The sequence below is a fragment of the Coregonus clupeaformis genome, chromosome 15 (assembly GCF_020615455.1).
Source record: "Coregonus clupeaformis isolate EN_2021a chromosome 15, ASM2061545v1, whole genome shotgun sequence".
NCBI lineage: Eukaryota > Metazoa > Chordata > Actinopteri > Salmoniformes > Salmonidae > Coregonus > Coregonus clupeaformis.
The window spans coordinates 27,160,918-27,177,513 of NC_059206.1; the positions used below are offsets into that span (position 1 = coordinate 27,160,918).

The window sequence follows — 16,596 nt, forward strand, 5'->3', positions numbered from 1 at the left end:
ATAAGCAAAGAGAAACGACAGTCCATCATTACTTTAAGACATGAAGGTCAGTCAATCTGGAAAATTTCAAGAACTTTGAAAGTTTCTTCAAGTGCAATCGCAAAAACCATCAAGCGCTATGATGAAACTGGCTCTCATGAGGACCGCCACAGGAAAGGAAGACCCAGAGTTACCTCTGCTGCAGAGGATAAGTTCATTAGAGTTAACTGCACCTCAGATTGCAGCATAAATAAATGCTTCACAGAGTTCAAGTAACAGACACATCTCAACATCAACTGATCAGAGGAGACTGCGTGAATCAGGCCTTCATGGTCGAATTGTTGCAAAGAAACCGCTACTAAAGGACACCAATAATGAGAAGAGATTTCTAAAATTTTTATTAAACCTTTTTTACTTTCCAACCCCACCACCCCTTCCCTAATTGGAGTAAACTAGTGAACAACAACGCGTAGGCCTCTACTTCCAGCTTATACAGTGGGGAGAACAAGTATTTGATACACTGCCGATTTTACAGGTTTTCCTACTTACAAAGCATGTAGAGATCTGTAATTTTTATCATAGGTACACTTCAACTGTGAGAGATGGAATCTAAAACAAAAATCCAGAAAATCACTTTGTATGATTTTTAAGTAATTAATTTGCATTTTATTGCATGACATAAGTATTTGATCACCTACCAACCAGTAAGAATTCCGGCTCTCACAGACCTGTTAGTTTTTCTTTAAGAAGCCCTCCTGTTCTCCACTCAATACCTGTATTAACTGCACCTGTTTGAACTCGTTACCTGTATAAAAGACACCTGTCCACACACTCAATCAAACAGACTCCCACCTCTCCACAATGGCCAAGACCAGAGAGCTGTGTAAGGACATCAGGGATAAAATGGTAGACCTGCACAAGGCTGGGATGGGTTACAGGACAATAGGCAAGCAGCTTGGTGAGAAGGCAACAACTGTTGGCGCAATTATTAGAAAATGGAAGAAGTTCAAGATGACGGTCAATCACCCTCGGTCTGGGGCTCAAATTTTATTGGTCACATGCGCCGAATACAACAGGTGCAGACATTACAGTGAAATGCTTACTTACAGCCCTTAAACAACAGTGCATTTATTTTTAACAAAAAAAGTAAAAATAAAACAACAACAAAAAAAGTGTTGAGAAAAAAAAAGAGCAGAAGTAAAATAAAATAACAGTAGGGAGGCTATGTATACAGGGGGGTACCGTTGCAGAGTCAATGTGCGGGGGCACCGGCTAGTTGAGGTAGTTGAGGTAATATGTACATGTGGGTAGAGTTAAAGTGACTATGCATCAATAATTAACAGAGTAGCAGCAGCGTAAAAAGGATGGGGTGGGGGGGCAGTGCAAATAGTCCGGGTAGCCATGATTAGCTGTTCAGGAGTCTTATGGCTTGGGGGTAGAAGCTGTTGAGAAGTCTTTTGGACCTAGACTTGGCACTCCGGTACCGCTTGCCGTGCGGTAGCAGAGAGAACAGTCTATGACTAGGGTGGCTGGAGTCTTTGACAATTTTGAGGGCCTTCTTCTGACACCGCCTGGTATAGAGGTCCTGGATGGCAGGAAGCTTGGCCCCAGTGATGTACTGGGCCGTAAGCACTACCCTCTGTAGTGCCTTGCGGTCGGAGGCCAAGCAGTTGCCATTCCAGGCGGTGATGCAACCAGTCAGGATGCTCTCGATGGTGCAGCTGTATAATTTTTTGAGGATCTGAGGACCCATGCCAAATATTTTCAGTCTCCTGAGGGGGAATAGGCTTTGTCGTGCCCTCTTCACGACTGTCTTGGTGTGTTTGGACCATGATAGTTCGTTGGTGATGTGGACACCAAGGAACTTGAAGCTCTCAACCTGTTCCACTACAGCCCCGTCGATGAGAATGGGGGCGTGCTCAGTCCTCTTTTTTTCCTGTAGTCCACAATCATCTCCTTTGTCTTGGTCACGTTGAGGGGAGAGGTTGTTGTCCTGGCACCACACGGCCAGGTCTCTGACCTCCTCCCTATAGGCTGTCTCATCGTTGTCGGTGATCAGGCCTACCACTGTTGTGTCGTCGGCAAACTTAATGATGGTGTTGGAGTCGTGCCTGGCCATGCAGTCATGGGTGAACAGAGAGTACAGGAGGGGACTGAGCACGCACCCCTGAGGGGCCCCCGTGTTGAGGATCAGTGTGGCAGATGTGTTGTTACCCACCCTTACCACCTGGGGGCGGCCCGTCAGGAAGTCCAGGATCCATGCAAGATCTCACCTCGTGGGGCATCAATGATCATGAGGAAGGTGAGGGATCAGCCCATAACTACACGGCAGGACCTGGTCAATGACCTGAAGAGAGCTGGGACCACAGTCTCAAAGAAAACCATTAGTAACACACTACGCCGTCATGGATTAAAATCCTGCAGCGCACGCAAGGTCCCCCTGCTCAAGCCAGCACATGTCCAGGGCCATCTGAAGTTTGCCAGTGACCATCTGGATGATCCAGAGGAGGAATGGGAGAAGGTCATGTGGTCTGATGAGACAAAAATAGAGCTTTTTGGTCTAAACTCCACTCGCCGTGTTTGGAGGAAGAAGAAGGATGAGTACAACCCCAAGAACACCATCCCAACCGTGAAGCATGGAGGTGGAAACATCATTCTTTGGGGATGCTTTTCTGCAAAGGGGACAGGACGACTGCACCGTATTGAGGGGAGGATGGATGGGGCCATGTATCGCAAGATCTTGGCCAACAACCTCCTTCCCTCAGTAAGAGCATTGAAGATGGGTCGTGGCTGGGTCTTCCAGCATGACAACGACCCGAAACACACAGCCAGGGCAACTAAGGAGTGGCTCCGTAAGAAGCATCTCAAGGTCCTGGAGTGGCCTAGCCAGTCTCCAGACCTGAACCCAATAGAAAATCTTTGGAGGGAGCTGAAAGTCCGTATTGCCAGTGACAGCCCCGAAACCTGAAGGATCTGGAGAAGGTTTGTATGGAGGAGTGGGCCAAAATCCCTGCTGCAGTGTGTGCAAACCTGGTCAAGACCTACAGGAAACGTATGATCTCTGTAATTGCAAACAAAGGTTTCTGTACCAAATATTAAGTTCTGCTTTTCTGATGTATCAAATACTTATGTCATGCAATAAAATGCAAATTAATTACTTAAAAATCATACAATGTGATTTTCTGGATTTTTGTTTTAGATTCTGTCTATCACAGTTGAAGTGTACCTATGATAAAAATTACAGACCTCTACATGCTTTGTAAGTAGGAAAACCTGCAAAATCGGCAGTGTATCAAATACTTGTTCTCCCCACTGTATATACTATATACATTTTATGGACACAGTCAATTTTACTATAATTATATTTTGTTTGTTTTTACTCCTGAACTTCCTCTACCCTCAACCTCTCCGATCATTTTCATGTCCATCCGGTTTGCTTCTATATGCCATATATTTCTAACTGTGCTCTTTCACAAAAGCTCTCAACCTATATCCTATATACTTATTATGGACACAGTATGCTTTACATTAGTTATCTTGTTGTTATTAGTTGTTGTTAGTTGTTATTAGTCCCATCCTTCAGCTCCATTCAACACCTCCCATCTATCTCTTAACGCCATCCATATTGGATTTCTATTTGCCATATATTTTTCAACTTAACTGTGATGTTTCACAAAAGTTCTGAACCCTTCTATTCTCAGTGTTTCTACAGATTGTAAATTGAAAATAAACATTTTTGCTAAAAGTATTATTATATTATTGATCGATTGACTATGACTTTTCAGATCACCCAGTAGTGCTATCTGCAGGGTTAGCTCCAGGTAAATATTGCAATCCTTCAGCCATTACTGTACCAAAACAAATGATCTAATGATTCTGTCTCTTCGCATCAAAATCTGCAGAGCTGGGAAGATTGTATCCCCCATATAAATAACATTCTATTGGTAGCAATCATTTTGTATAATAATTGAAATAGAAAAATTATTTTGAATCCGGCGTCGTTTTGCGTATCAGTTCATAAACACTATGCCATGGAATCGGTACGTCAAAAATCTCTTCCCAACTGTTTTGCAATCTATATGGGACGACTGTCAATCCTTTGGTCCTTAAATGAAACTGGTAAACTTTTTTATTTATCACAATTTTCTTTAACCAATTATGTTCTTTAATGCTGGGCCGACAGACAAGTTCCTTACTTTTTCCCTCTTCCACTTTCCTCTTCCATTTTTGCAGTAATGCTGCAATTATTTGGTTGTAATTTTGGGTAGAGCAGACATTTCCATATGTTTTTGTTAGCTGCATGTGCGACATAACTCCACCAGTCCTACCTATGATATCATTTATGAAGATTATACCATTTTAATTTTTTCTTTCAAAAGATCGTGTTTTTTTTAATCAATTAGTATATTTGAGTTTAACCACAATATTTGTTGCATTATTTGTTCTGTCATTTCTGGAGGATTAAATTGAAATTGCAACCAACTTTCTATGGATTGTTTTAGAAATAGTGATATTTGGGAGATTATTTCCTTTTCAAATAACTGAAAGTGAGAGGTTGTAATCTGAATAAAGGGAAAAAGGCCATTCTTGAACATGGGGTGAGACAATCTTACTAATTTGCTAGAGAACCAGTTTGGATTTAAGTATAACTTTTGTATGACTGAAGATTTTAGTGATAGGTCTAATGCTTTAATATTTAATAATTTCTGTCCTCCGAATTCATATTCTTTATATAAATTGGCCCGTTTAATTTAGTCTTGCTTGCCGTTCCAAATAAAATCGAATATTCTTTTCTCATATAATTTAAAAAACTGTTCGCTAGGCATAGGCAAGACCATAAGCAAATAGGTAAACTGGGATAATACTAAAGAGTTAATCAAGGGGATTTTTCCACAAATAGACAGGCATTTACCTTTCCATGGTAGCAAGATCTTATCTATTAAAATGTATTTATTTATTGGAGTGAGATAATTTTTTTCATTTGGGATATGTATTCCGAGTATATCCACATCAACATCAGACATTTTATTGGTTAACTACATGGTAATGTACATTTTTTATTTTTTAGTGATCCAATACGTAATATAGTACATTTATCATAATTTGGTTGTATTCCAGAGAGGTTAGAAAATGTATCTAGATCCTCAATGAGGCTATGGAGGGATTCAAGTTGTGGATTTAAAAGAAAACATGAATCTTCAGCGTACAATGACACCTTTGTTTTTAAGCCCTGGATTTCTAATCCCTTGATATTATTGTTGGATCTGATTTTGATAGCTAACATTTCGATGGCCATAATAAATAGATATGCCGATAGTGCACAACCAAAAGTTTAAAACCTTCGGAGAAATAGCCATTATTTACTATTTTACACCTAGGGTTACTATACATGATTTTAACCCATTTTATAAGAGATTTTCCAAAATTGAAATGCTCCAGGCATTTATATATAAACTCCAGTCGTACTTTATCAAATGCCTTTTCAACGTCTGAATAAGAAGAGACTTGCTTGGGCCAAGAAACACGAGCAATGGACGTTAGACCGGTGGATATCTGTCCTTTGGTCTGATGAGTCCAAAGACCAAATGTGAGATTTCTGGTTCCAACCGCTGTGTTTTTGTGAGGCGCAGAGTAGGTAAACGGGTGCTTTGCTGGTGACACTGTCTGTGATTTATTTAGAATTCAAGGCACACTTAACCAGCAAGGCTACCACAGCATTCTGCAGTGATACTCCATCCTATCTGGTTTGCGCTTAGTGGGACTATCATTTGTTTTTCAACAGGACAATGACCCAACACACCTCCAGGCTGTGTAAGGGCTATTTGACCAAGAAGGAGAGTGATGGAGTGCTGCATCAGTTGACCTGACCTCCACAATCACCCAACCTCAATCCAATTGAGATGGTTTGGGATGAGTTGGACCGCAGAGTAAAGAAAAAGCAGCCAACAAGTGCTCAGCATATGTGCGAACTCCTTCAAGACTGTTGGAAATGCATTCCAGGTGAAGCTGGTTGAGAGAATTCCAAGAGTGTGCAAAGCTGTCATCAAGGCAAAGGGTGGCTACTTTGAAGAATCTAAAATCTAAAATATATTTTGATTTTATGCAAATCTCAAGCTAGTATTCAACCCTAAGTGATTGGATATAGTATTGAACAGGTTGTACTAAAGAGTCCTTCAGGTTGTGTTGTGGTTACCTATACATTGAGTTGGGCTTGTGCCTGGGCAGTATGATTGAGTATTGGTTGTGTTGTGGTTACCTCTACGTTGAGTTGGGCTTGTGCCTGGGCAGTATGGTTGATTATTGGTTGTGTTGTGGTTACCTCTACGTTGAGTTGGGCTTGTGCCTGGCAGTTTGGCCAATTATTGGTTGTGTTGTGGTTACCTCTACATTGAGTTGGGCTTGTGCCTGGCAGTTTGGCCAATTATTGGTTGTGTTGTGGTTACCTCTACATTGAGTTGGGCTTGTGCCTGGGCAGTGTGGTTCTCCAGCTCAGCCAGCTGCTGCAGGGCTTTGTCCACAGAGGAGCTGAGCTGGGCAGACGCTGTCCTCGCGTGCTTGGCCTTGGTCAGGGTGGCCTTGGCCTCCTGGGCTCAGAGAAAAACACAGACAAATGAACAGGAAGAAAATAGGAAGGAGACAATTTAACAGATTTAACAGATTTAACAGATTTAACAGATTTAACAGGGTTCAGAGGGTGTGAGGTGAGTTATGGGAATGGAATTTAAATTGCTCATCCCATAGGGTGGGACACACAACAACACACACATTTGCCCCCCCCCCATACTCACTTTAGACAGGTTGTGTGCAGTGTGTTCTGCCTGTTCTGCGGTAGCGTTGGAGAGGGTAGCGTTGTCCAGGGCAGGCCTCAGGACTCTCTCTGTCTGGTTCACCTTCTTATTGACGTCTTCCAGAACCTTCTCCCTCAGCAGCGTCTCTTTCTTCAGAGCAGCCTTGGTCTGGGCCTTCCTTCGAGGCCACTCTCTCTGCATGTCTAGGGTGGGGGATGGACAGGGGCAAGGCAGGTTGGCCACTGACATGGTTAAAGAAGTATGATAGCCAATGACAATAAGTAGTTTATTCTATTCTATTTCACAATCCATGTACTAGTAACAAAGTAATGAGAAAAGAATAGTTCCATTCCTTTCTATTCCTTCCCTTACAAAAAACCACATGAAATAAATCACATGAACAATTCACATATGAAAAATGTAACACCCCCCAAAATGTGACACATGCTTTTCAAGTGTTTTATGGAAACATGTGACATTTCACATGATTTTTTCACAAGTGAACAAATCACATGTGAAAAATATCACGTGGGAAAAACAGTTTCACATGTTAATTTTGCACATTGATGTAATTGGCAGGATTAGAACCTGGGTCTCCCATGGGAGAAGACAAAGTGTAGCCCATCTGACCAAAAGGGCCAACACTAATTTTGAAGTTGCAGGAGGGCTACCTGATCACGTGACCATGACCGACTCAAGTCTGCCTCTCTCTCTCTCTCTCTCTCGCTCTCTCTCTCGCTCTCTCTTGCTCTCTCGCTCTCTCCTTCATTTTGAAAGAAATTAATTTGTTCAAAACTGTTCAACTATTGTCTTTCTCTCTCTTTGAGTCAACTACTCACCACATTTTATGCACTGCAGTGCTAGCTAGCTGTAGCTTATGCTTTCTGTACTAGATTAATTCTCTGTTCCTTTGATTGGGTGGACAACATGTCAAGAGCTCTGATAGGTTGGAGGACGTCCTCCGGAAGTTGTCACAATTACTGTGTGAGTCTATGGAAGGGGGTGAGAACCACGAGCCTCCTAGGTTTTGTATTGAAGTCAATGTACCCAGAGGAGGACGGTAACTAGCTGTCCTCTGGCTACACCATGGTGCTACCCTACAGAATGATGTTGAGGCTACTGTAGACCTACATAGCAAAACAATGTGTCAATTATTTGGTGACGTGAATCTATTTAGTATAGTTTTATCTAAAAAGGATAACTTTTTTAATGTTTCACTATTCTTATTTTTACGAAATTCACTGAGGAGGATGGTCCTCCCCTTCCTCCCTCGAGGAGCCTCCACTGGTAGATATGTATAGGGGTAAGGTGCCTAGGCATCAGGATATATGATAAACAGAGTAGCAGCAGCCAATATGATGATTGTATGTGTGTGTAGAGTCAGTAAAAATGTACAGTGGGGAAAAAAAGTATTTAGTCAGCCACCAATTGTGCAAGTTCTCCCACTTAAAAAGATGAGAGAGGCCTGTAATTTTCATCATAGGTACACGTCAACTATGACAGACAAAATGAGAGAAAAAAATCCAGAAAATCACATTGTAGGAATTTTAATGAATTTATTTGCAAATTATGGTGGAAAATAAGTATTTGGTCAATGAGAAAAGTTTCTCAATACTTTGTTATATACCCTTTGTTGGCAATGACACAGGTCAAACGTTTTCTGTAAGTCTTCACAAGGTTTTCACACACTGTTGCTGGTATTTTGGCCCATTCCTCCATGCAGATCTCCTCTAGAGCAGCTCTCGCTGGGCAACACGGACTTTCAACTCCCTCCAAAGATTTTCTATGGGGTTGAGATCTGGAGACTGGCTAGGCCACTCCAGGACCTTGAAATGCTTCTTACGAAGCCACTCCTTCATTGCCCGGACGGTGTGTTTGGGATCATTGTAATGCTGAAAGACCCAGCCAAGTTTCATCTTCAATGCCCTTGCTGATGGAAGGAGGTTTTCACTCAAAATCTCACGATACATGGCCCCATTCATTCTTTCCTTTACACGGATCAGTCGTCCTGGTCCCTTTGCAGAAAAACAGCCCCAAAGCATGATGTTTCCACCCCCATGCTTCACAGTAGGTATGGTGTTCTTTGGATGCAACTCAGCATTCTTTGTCCTCCAAACACGACGAGTTGAGATTTTACCAAAAAGTTCTATTTTGGTTTCATCTGACCATGTGACATTCTTCATAATTTGCAAATAAATTCATAAAAAATCCTACAATGTGATTTTCTGGAGAAAATTTTTCTCAATTTGTCTGTCATAGTTGACGTGTACCTATGATGAAAATTACAGGCCTCTCTCATCTTTTTAAGTGGGAGAACTTGCACAATTGGTGGCTGACTAAATACTTTTTTCCCCCACTGTATGTGCATATTATGTGTGTGTGAGCAAATGATGGAGTGAGTGTTTGTGTGTGTGTTGGAGTGTCAGTGTGCGTGAGTGTGTGCATAGAGACAGTGCAAAAATATTAATAAAATACAAGGGTAAACTCAGATAGTCCGTGTAGCCACTTTGTTAGCTATTTAGTTAGCTATTTAGCAGTCTTATGGCTTGGGGATATAAGCTGTTCAGGAGTCTGTTGGTGTCAGACTTGATGCACCGATACCGCTTACCATGCGGAAGCAGAGAGAACAGTCTATGGCTTGGGTGGCTGGAGTCTTTAACGATTTTCTGGGCCCTGGATGGCAGGGAGCTCGGCCCCAGTGATGCACTGGGCTGTCTGCACCACCGTTTGTAGCGCCATGTGATCGAGGGCGGTGCTATTGCCATACCAAGCAGTGATGCAGCCAGTCAAAATGCTCTCAATGGTACAGCTGTACAACCTTTTGAGGATCTGAGGGTCCAAGAAGAGGTGCTGTCATGCCTTCTTCACAACTGTGTGCATGTGTGTAGACCATTTTAAGTCCTTAGTGATTTGGACACAGAGGAACTTGAAGCTCTCGACCCACTCCACTGCAGCCCCATTGATGTGGATGGGGACGTGCTCTCCCCCCTGTTTTCTGTAGTCCACGATCAGCTCCTTGGTCTTACTGAAGTTGAGGGAGAGGTTGTTGTTCCGGCACCACACTGCCAGGCCACTGACCTCCTCCCTGTAGGCTGTCTCATCGTCGCCGGTGATCAGGCCTACCATCGTTGTGTCGTCAGCAAACTTGATGATGGTGTTGGAGTCGTGCATGGCAGTTGTGGGTGAACAGGGAGTACAGGAGGGGACAAAGCACACACCCCTGTTGGGCCCCCGTGTTGAGGATCAGCGTGGCAGAGGTGATGTTGCCTATCCTCACCACATGGGGTCGGCCCGTCAGGAAGTCCAGGACCCAGTTGCAGAGGGAGATGTTCAGTCCCAGCGTCCTAAGCTTGGTGACGAGCTTGTAGGGGACAATGGTGTTGAGGTGTAGTCAATGAACAGCATTCTCACATAGGTATTCCTCTTACATGTATCTAGGTGGGTGAGGGCAGTGTGGAGTGCAATTGAGATCTGTTGGGGCAGTATGCAAATTGGATTGAGTCTGGAATGATGAAGCTAATCTCCTGCAATTCTATCCATTTTGCCATGGGGTTTTGTACTGTGTATTTTAATACTGTATTCTCGACAAAGCTCATTCTAAGCTCACTACTGTACATTTTATTTTAGTTACACTGTTTATAATACACCCCATATGTATTTATACAGTGCATTCAGAAAGTATTCAGACCCCTTACCTTTTCCACATTTTGTTACATTACAGCCTTATTCTAAAATTGATTAAATAGTTTTTTCCACCCCTCATCAATCTGCACACAATAACCCATAATGACAAAGCAAAATGTTTGAACATTTATAAAAAATAAAGAAACTGAAATATTACGCCCCAGTCTGAGGTCCTGAGTGCTCTGGAGCAGGTTTTCATCAAGGATTTCATTGTACTTTGCTCCGTTCATCTTTCCCGCGATCCTGACTAGTCTCCCAGTCCCTGCCACTGAAAAACATCCCCACAGCATGATGCTGCCACCACCATGCTTCACCGTAGGGATGGTGCCAGGTTTCCTCCAAACATGACGCTTGCCGTTCAGGCCAAAGACTTCAATCTTGGTTTCATCAGACCAGAGAATCTTGTTTGAGAGTCTTTTAGGTGCATTTTGGCAAACTCCAAGCGGGCTGTCATGTGCCTTTTACTGAGGAGTGGCTTCCGTCTGGCTACTCTACCATAAAGGCCTGATTGGTGGAGTGCTCCCTGACCAAGCCCCTTCTTGTCGATTGCTCAGTTTGGCCGGGCGGCCAGCTCTTGGAAGAGTCTTGGTGGTTCCAATCTTCATCCATTTAAGAATGATGGAGGCCACTGTGTCCTTGGGGACCTTCAATTAATTTTTGAATTTTGTATAAATATGCACACACAAAAAAAACTGTTTTCACTTTGTCATTATGGGGTATTGTGTGTAGATTGCTGAGGATTTTTATTTATTTAATCCAGTTTAGAGTAAGGCTGTAACGTAACAAAATGTGGAAAAAGTCAAGGGGTCTGAATACTTTCCGAAGGCACTGTATACGGGAATCTTGACATAGCTTACTCTACAGCTATAATGTTTAGTATATGTTATGTCAATTCATCCTGTGTACAGTACATACGTATAGATTGCATTTGGATTACTGTTACAGTGCTAATTGGGTTGTTAAATGGATTGTTTAAGTGTGTTGATTATTTGTGTACTTGTTAGACATTTTACTGCATTGTTAAGAGCTAGTAACATAAGCATTTTGCTGCACCCGCTATAACATCTGCTAAACTGTTTTGACAGTCAACTTGTTTTGAAATCACATTGTTGTTTTTAGCTGTATATATTATGTATTTTCAACGTTTTCAGTGTATGTGATAAAAAAAAAAGTGCACAACAATTACCAACGGTCACTGACCAACATATGAAGAATAGAAGCATGCACCTGCAGCAGTAACACTCCAAATGGTTGGCTTGGAAATAAGAAATCATTATATTTAATTATTTTACTCAGGTAGGCTAAGTTACCTTTTTACAGAATGGCATTACAGAATTAGCTATTTCATGTGTGGAAATTCTACTACTGCAACATGTTAACTTTTCACATGTGAGGAGAATAACACTACTTAAACACCACATGTGAACTTGCAATTCCACATGTGAAAGTTAGATTTTCACATTTGAATCTTTCTTACATGTGAAACTGCATATTAGATTTTCAAGTGAATGGTTTTCACATGTAAAATTGCAATTCTGAATGTGAAAGTGAGGTTTTCACATGAGAAAGTATTTCACATGTGAAACTGCATATCCGATTTTCACATTTGAACGTTTTTTTAACGTGAAACCGCAAATTTCACATGTGCAACTGCACGTGAGGTGAAAACATGTTTTTCTTCTCACATGTGAAAAGGTGGTGTTAACATGTGAATTTAATACATGTGACATTTAGGCTCAACATGTGAAAACAGCTATTTCACATGTGAAAATCTGACGTGTTTTTTTGTAAAGGTTTCTATTCAGACTACCCTGATGAGATTTCCAACAACAAATATAACGTGGCACTTTTTATTTATTTTAAAAACAGTGAACATATTGTTCAAATTAACTGCAGGATGTGAAACTCAGAGTGCATTTGAGACTTTGTTATTATTTCCCACAATCACAGTTGCTCTTCCTCCCCTCACAAAATGACAAGCGGAGCGTAGTAGGGTGAAAAGAATGGTTACATTTGTGTTACATTCGTTTTTCTAAGCATTTTGATATTTTGATTAGAATAACTCCATGGGCTGCTATTGCAGTGACGGGAATAGGAAAACTAAGCAAAAAGTCTGAAATGTAAAACAACAGAAAAAGAAACAGAAATAGAACATGCTGCAAACGTCACCTTCCAGTTCTCTCCGCAGGGCGATGGCCTCTGACTCCACTTCTTTCCCTGTCACCACCGACGACAGGGCTGTGACCTTTGACCCCTGGGCTTGAGCTGTCAGCTGCAGAGGGAGGCACAGGGATAGAGAGAGAGTAGGGAGTGAACCTCAAAGAACCTCAAGAGTTACACATCAGACAGCAGAGCAACCTGACCATGGAGTCACTGACTGATTTGACGCAGAAACATCTACCATCTACCGTAGTTCTAATAAAACAATTGAAATAAATAATAAAGGAATTCATATTTTACAGACAGACGATAAAAGTACTGTAAAATGTTTAATTATAATCTTTCTTATTATGTGTAATTGTTCTGATTTTACTCTGCAGTATATTGTACTGTGTGTGGATTGTGTGTACATTATATTGTCTATTTCTGTCGGTATATTCTGATACATGTAAATGTTTGGTGTGCAGATAAAACTCCCTCTACCTTGTAAATATCCTCTACAGCAGCCATGTTGTTGTGAGCGGTCTGTATGCGAGGCTTCATCTCCTCTCTGATTTTACTGACCAGCTCCTCTTTAGACTGGACATGAAACGCCAGCTCAGCTGTCCTGTTGCTTAGCTCAACATCCTGAGGAAAGGGGAGAACAGCAGTCATTCATTCAGACATTCAGTCATTCATTCAGACATTCAGTCAGTAATTCAGTCAGTCAGTCAGTCCGTCGACTTGAGAGTACAAGGAATTCTTATTACCCCCTGACCCTGGTAGCCACTGACCTTTGATTGATTGGCAGCCGGTGCGAGGCTGGGGTCTGTTTTGTTGTAACCCTGTGTTGGGCTGGGGTCTGATTGATTGTAACCCTGTGTTGGGCTGGGGTCTGATTGGTTGGTTCCTGATGTGGATTTGGGCCTCCTCTGGGACAGCGCCAATAGGGAAGAGGTGAGGTTACCTAGGGCAACCAAGACATCAGCAGACTCCTCCTCCAGAGACAGTTGATTGGCTAGAGTCCAATTGACTTGGGCAGTCAGATTCTCCTTTATCTGCTGCATGTCTGCCAGTCTGAGAGAGAGAAAAAGAGAGAGAGCGAGAGAAAGAGAGAACGAGCGAGAGAGCGAGAGAGAGAGAGAGGGGGAGGGTTTTAGATCATTCAGTGTTTTGATTCTTGACACACTCGCGTGCACACACACACACGCACACAAACACACACACACACACACACACACACATCCTCCCACACACACCCTCCTTCACACACCCTCCCACACACACCCTTCAACCCATGCACCCACCAAATTTCTCTGAAAGATTACGACAATTCCCCAGAAGCAAGCAGACTAGTGCTGGTATGAGGGTAATCAATTTCTTGGCTCCCACCCGCTCCCATCGCTCCCAGATTTTTGCATGGTTCCATTGAGCGTTGGGGGTAACCCTCAGAGCAATCTCACGCTAGGAGATGCTGCTCCCTCCATGCTGCTCCCTCCATGAAAGCAGCCCCAGAAAGCAATTGGCTTAAAGAGGAGGGAAGAGAGCTGTTCCCCTGTGGCTAAATGTGTTACTTTCTCAACTCCAGTGTAGCCTAAGTACCAGTCTCTTTAGCTAACATTCCACTCCTTGCCACTTCTTGTCATTGCAAAAGAGACTGGCTTTCTGCAATCTTCAAATATGAACATTCTAACATTAATGAGCTTGAGGAGATCAGAGGATTTGATCCTGATTCGATAACCCTCACAGCTATCATCCAATCACAATGTTTATGCAAATTAGACTCATAGTACGTTTTCCTAACTTAAATCATTAATTTGACTGGAAACATTGGGCATTCTGATGTAATAGATTTAATTGTAAACATAAACTGTGGGCGTGGGGAGAACAGACGATTCCCGTTTATTGCATTTTTAACACCAGGCAATATGATCACATCACACCAGAGAAGCTCTCGCCATTCAAACTTCCAGTTCATTGTGAATTCTGCAGCCTATTTTATATCCAGCAAGCAAGAGCAAGGTGCTATATATATATATATATATATATATATATATATATATATACATATATATATACAGAAGACAGAGATGTGTAAGTTAGAAGTTGATTCATAGGCTGGGCATTTAATCCATCGTTCGTATGCTAATGCATTTGGAAAGTATTCAGACCCCTTGACCTTTTCCACATTTTATTACTTTACAGCCTTATTGTAAAATTGATTAAATAAATGTTTTCCGTCATCGATCTACCCACAATACTCCATAATGGCAAAGTGAAAACAGGTTTTTTAGAAAGTTTTGCAAATGTATTAAAAATAAAAAACAGAAATACCTTATTCACATAAGTATTCAGACCCTTTGCTATGAGTCTTGAAATTTAGCTCAGGTGCATCCTGTTTCCATTGATCATCCTTGAGATGTTTCTACAACTTGATTGGAGTCCACCTGTGGTAAATTAAATTGTTTGGACATGATTTGGAAAGGTACACACCTATCTATATAAGGTCCCACAGTTGACAGTGCAAGTCAGAGCAAAAACCAAGCCATGAGGTCGAAGGAATTGTCCTAAGAGCTCCGAGACAGGATTGTGTCAAGGCACAGATCTGGGGAAGGGTACCAAAAAATATCTGCAGCATTGAAGGTCCCCAAGAACACAGTGGCCTCCATCATTCTTAAATGGAAGAAGATTGGAACCACCAAGACTCTTCCTATAGCTGGCCGCTCGGCCAAACTGAACAATCGGAGGAGAAGGGCCTTGGTCAGGGAGGTGTCCAAGAACCCGATGGTCACTCTGACAGAGCTCCAGAGTTCCACTGTGGAGATGGGAGAACCTTACAGAAGGACAACAATCTCTGCAGCACTCCATCAATCAGGCCTTTATGGTAGAGTGGCCAGATGGAAGCCACTCCTCAGTAAAATGCATGACATCCCGCTTGGAGTTTGCCAAGAGGCACCTAAAGGACTCTGACCATGAGAAACAAGATTCTCTGGTCTGATGTTATCAAGATTGAACTCTTTGGCCTGAATGCCAAGCGTCACGTCTGGAGGAAACCTGGCATCATCCCTACGGTGAAGCATGGTGGTGGCAGCATCATGCTGTGGGGATGTTTTTCAGCGTCAGGGACTGGGAGACTAGTCAAGATCGAGGGAAAGATGAGTGGAGCAAAGTACAGAGAGATCCTTGATGAAAACCTGCTCCAGAGCACTCAGGACCTCAGACTGGGACGAAGGTTCACCTTCCATCAGGACAACGACCCTAAATACACAGCCAAGACAATGCAAGAGCTTCGGGACAAGTTTCTGAATGTCCTTGAGTGGCCCAGCCAGAGCACGGACTTGAACCCGATCGAACATCTCTGGAGAGACCTCTGTTTTCGCTTTGTCATCATGGGGTATTGTGTGTAGATTGAGGAAAAAGGAGTCTGAATAATTTCTGAATGCACTTTATATATTAGGCCTAGCCTACCACAGTAAATTTAGGCGACGACCCCCTGTGCTATGCAAGCCAGAGACAAAACAGTATTTTTGTTTGAAGCACGTTTTGTGCCACTGAATTGAAGTTGAACATCGCCTAACGCATCAGTTGAATTAAATGTGCAATATGAAAGTGTAGTGCCTGGGCCTATTTATTAAAGAAACCCTGGCTGTTGACATAGGCAACAGATCGCAAAGCAGGGAATCCCTATTCCACACTGAGCTAATTTTTGGAAATGGCAAGTTAACTTTTTCATCCATAAACGCATATCAAGTGCATCAGCAGGATGGGGGGCCTTTTCATTTGGAAGGACGTCTACTGTGGATAGCTAAAATAATGATAAACATTTCCTCAGTTTAAATATTAGACCTATGGGGACACCTATAGACTACATTTGGAAGCCAAGTACGAGTGATCAGTGTAGCCTTTTATCGTCGAGATGTTGAAATATCTTCACACCTAGAATAAAAACCACCAGGCTCCTGTCGTCATAGAAATATATGAAATTATATGGGGCAGTTTAGAAAAA

At 42.2% G+C, this 16,596-nt stretch overlaps 1 protein-coding gene across 1 annotated transcript in view; it reads right to left on the reverse strand.

Annotated features, from left to right (window-relative positions):
- The window catches only part of LOC121582702 (laminin subunit gamma-3), a 214,987-nt gene that overhangs the window by 4,433 nt on the left and 193,958 nt on the right, over positions 1–16,596 (reverse strand). Inside the window, exons 22-26 of the mRNA XM_041898719.2 lie at positions 13,385–13,667; positions 13,095–13,238; positions 12,621–12,723; positions 6,768–6,970; positions 6,423–6,563 (exon numbers count right to left, since the gene is read on the reverse strand). Of these exons, the coding sequence (XP_041754653.2) occupies positions 6,423–6,563; positions 6,768–6,970; positions 12,621–12,723; positions 13,095–13,238; positions 13,385–13,667 (874 nt within the window). The remainder of the gene's footprint in view (positions 1–6,422; positions 6,564–6,767; positions 6,971–12,620; positions 12,724–13,094; positions 13,239–13,384; positions 13,668–16,596) is intronic.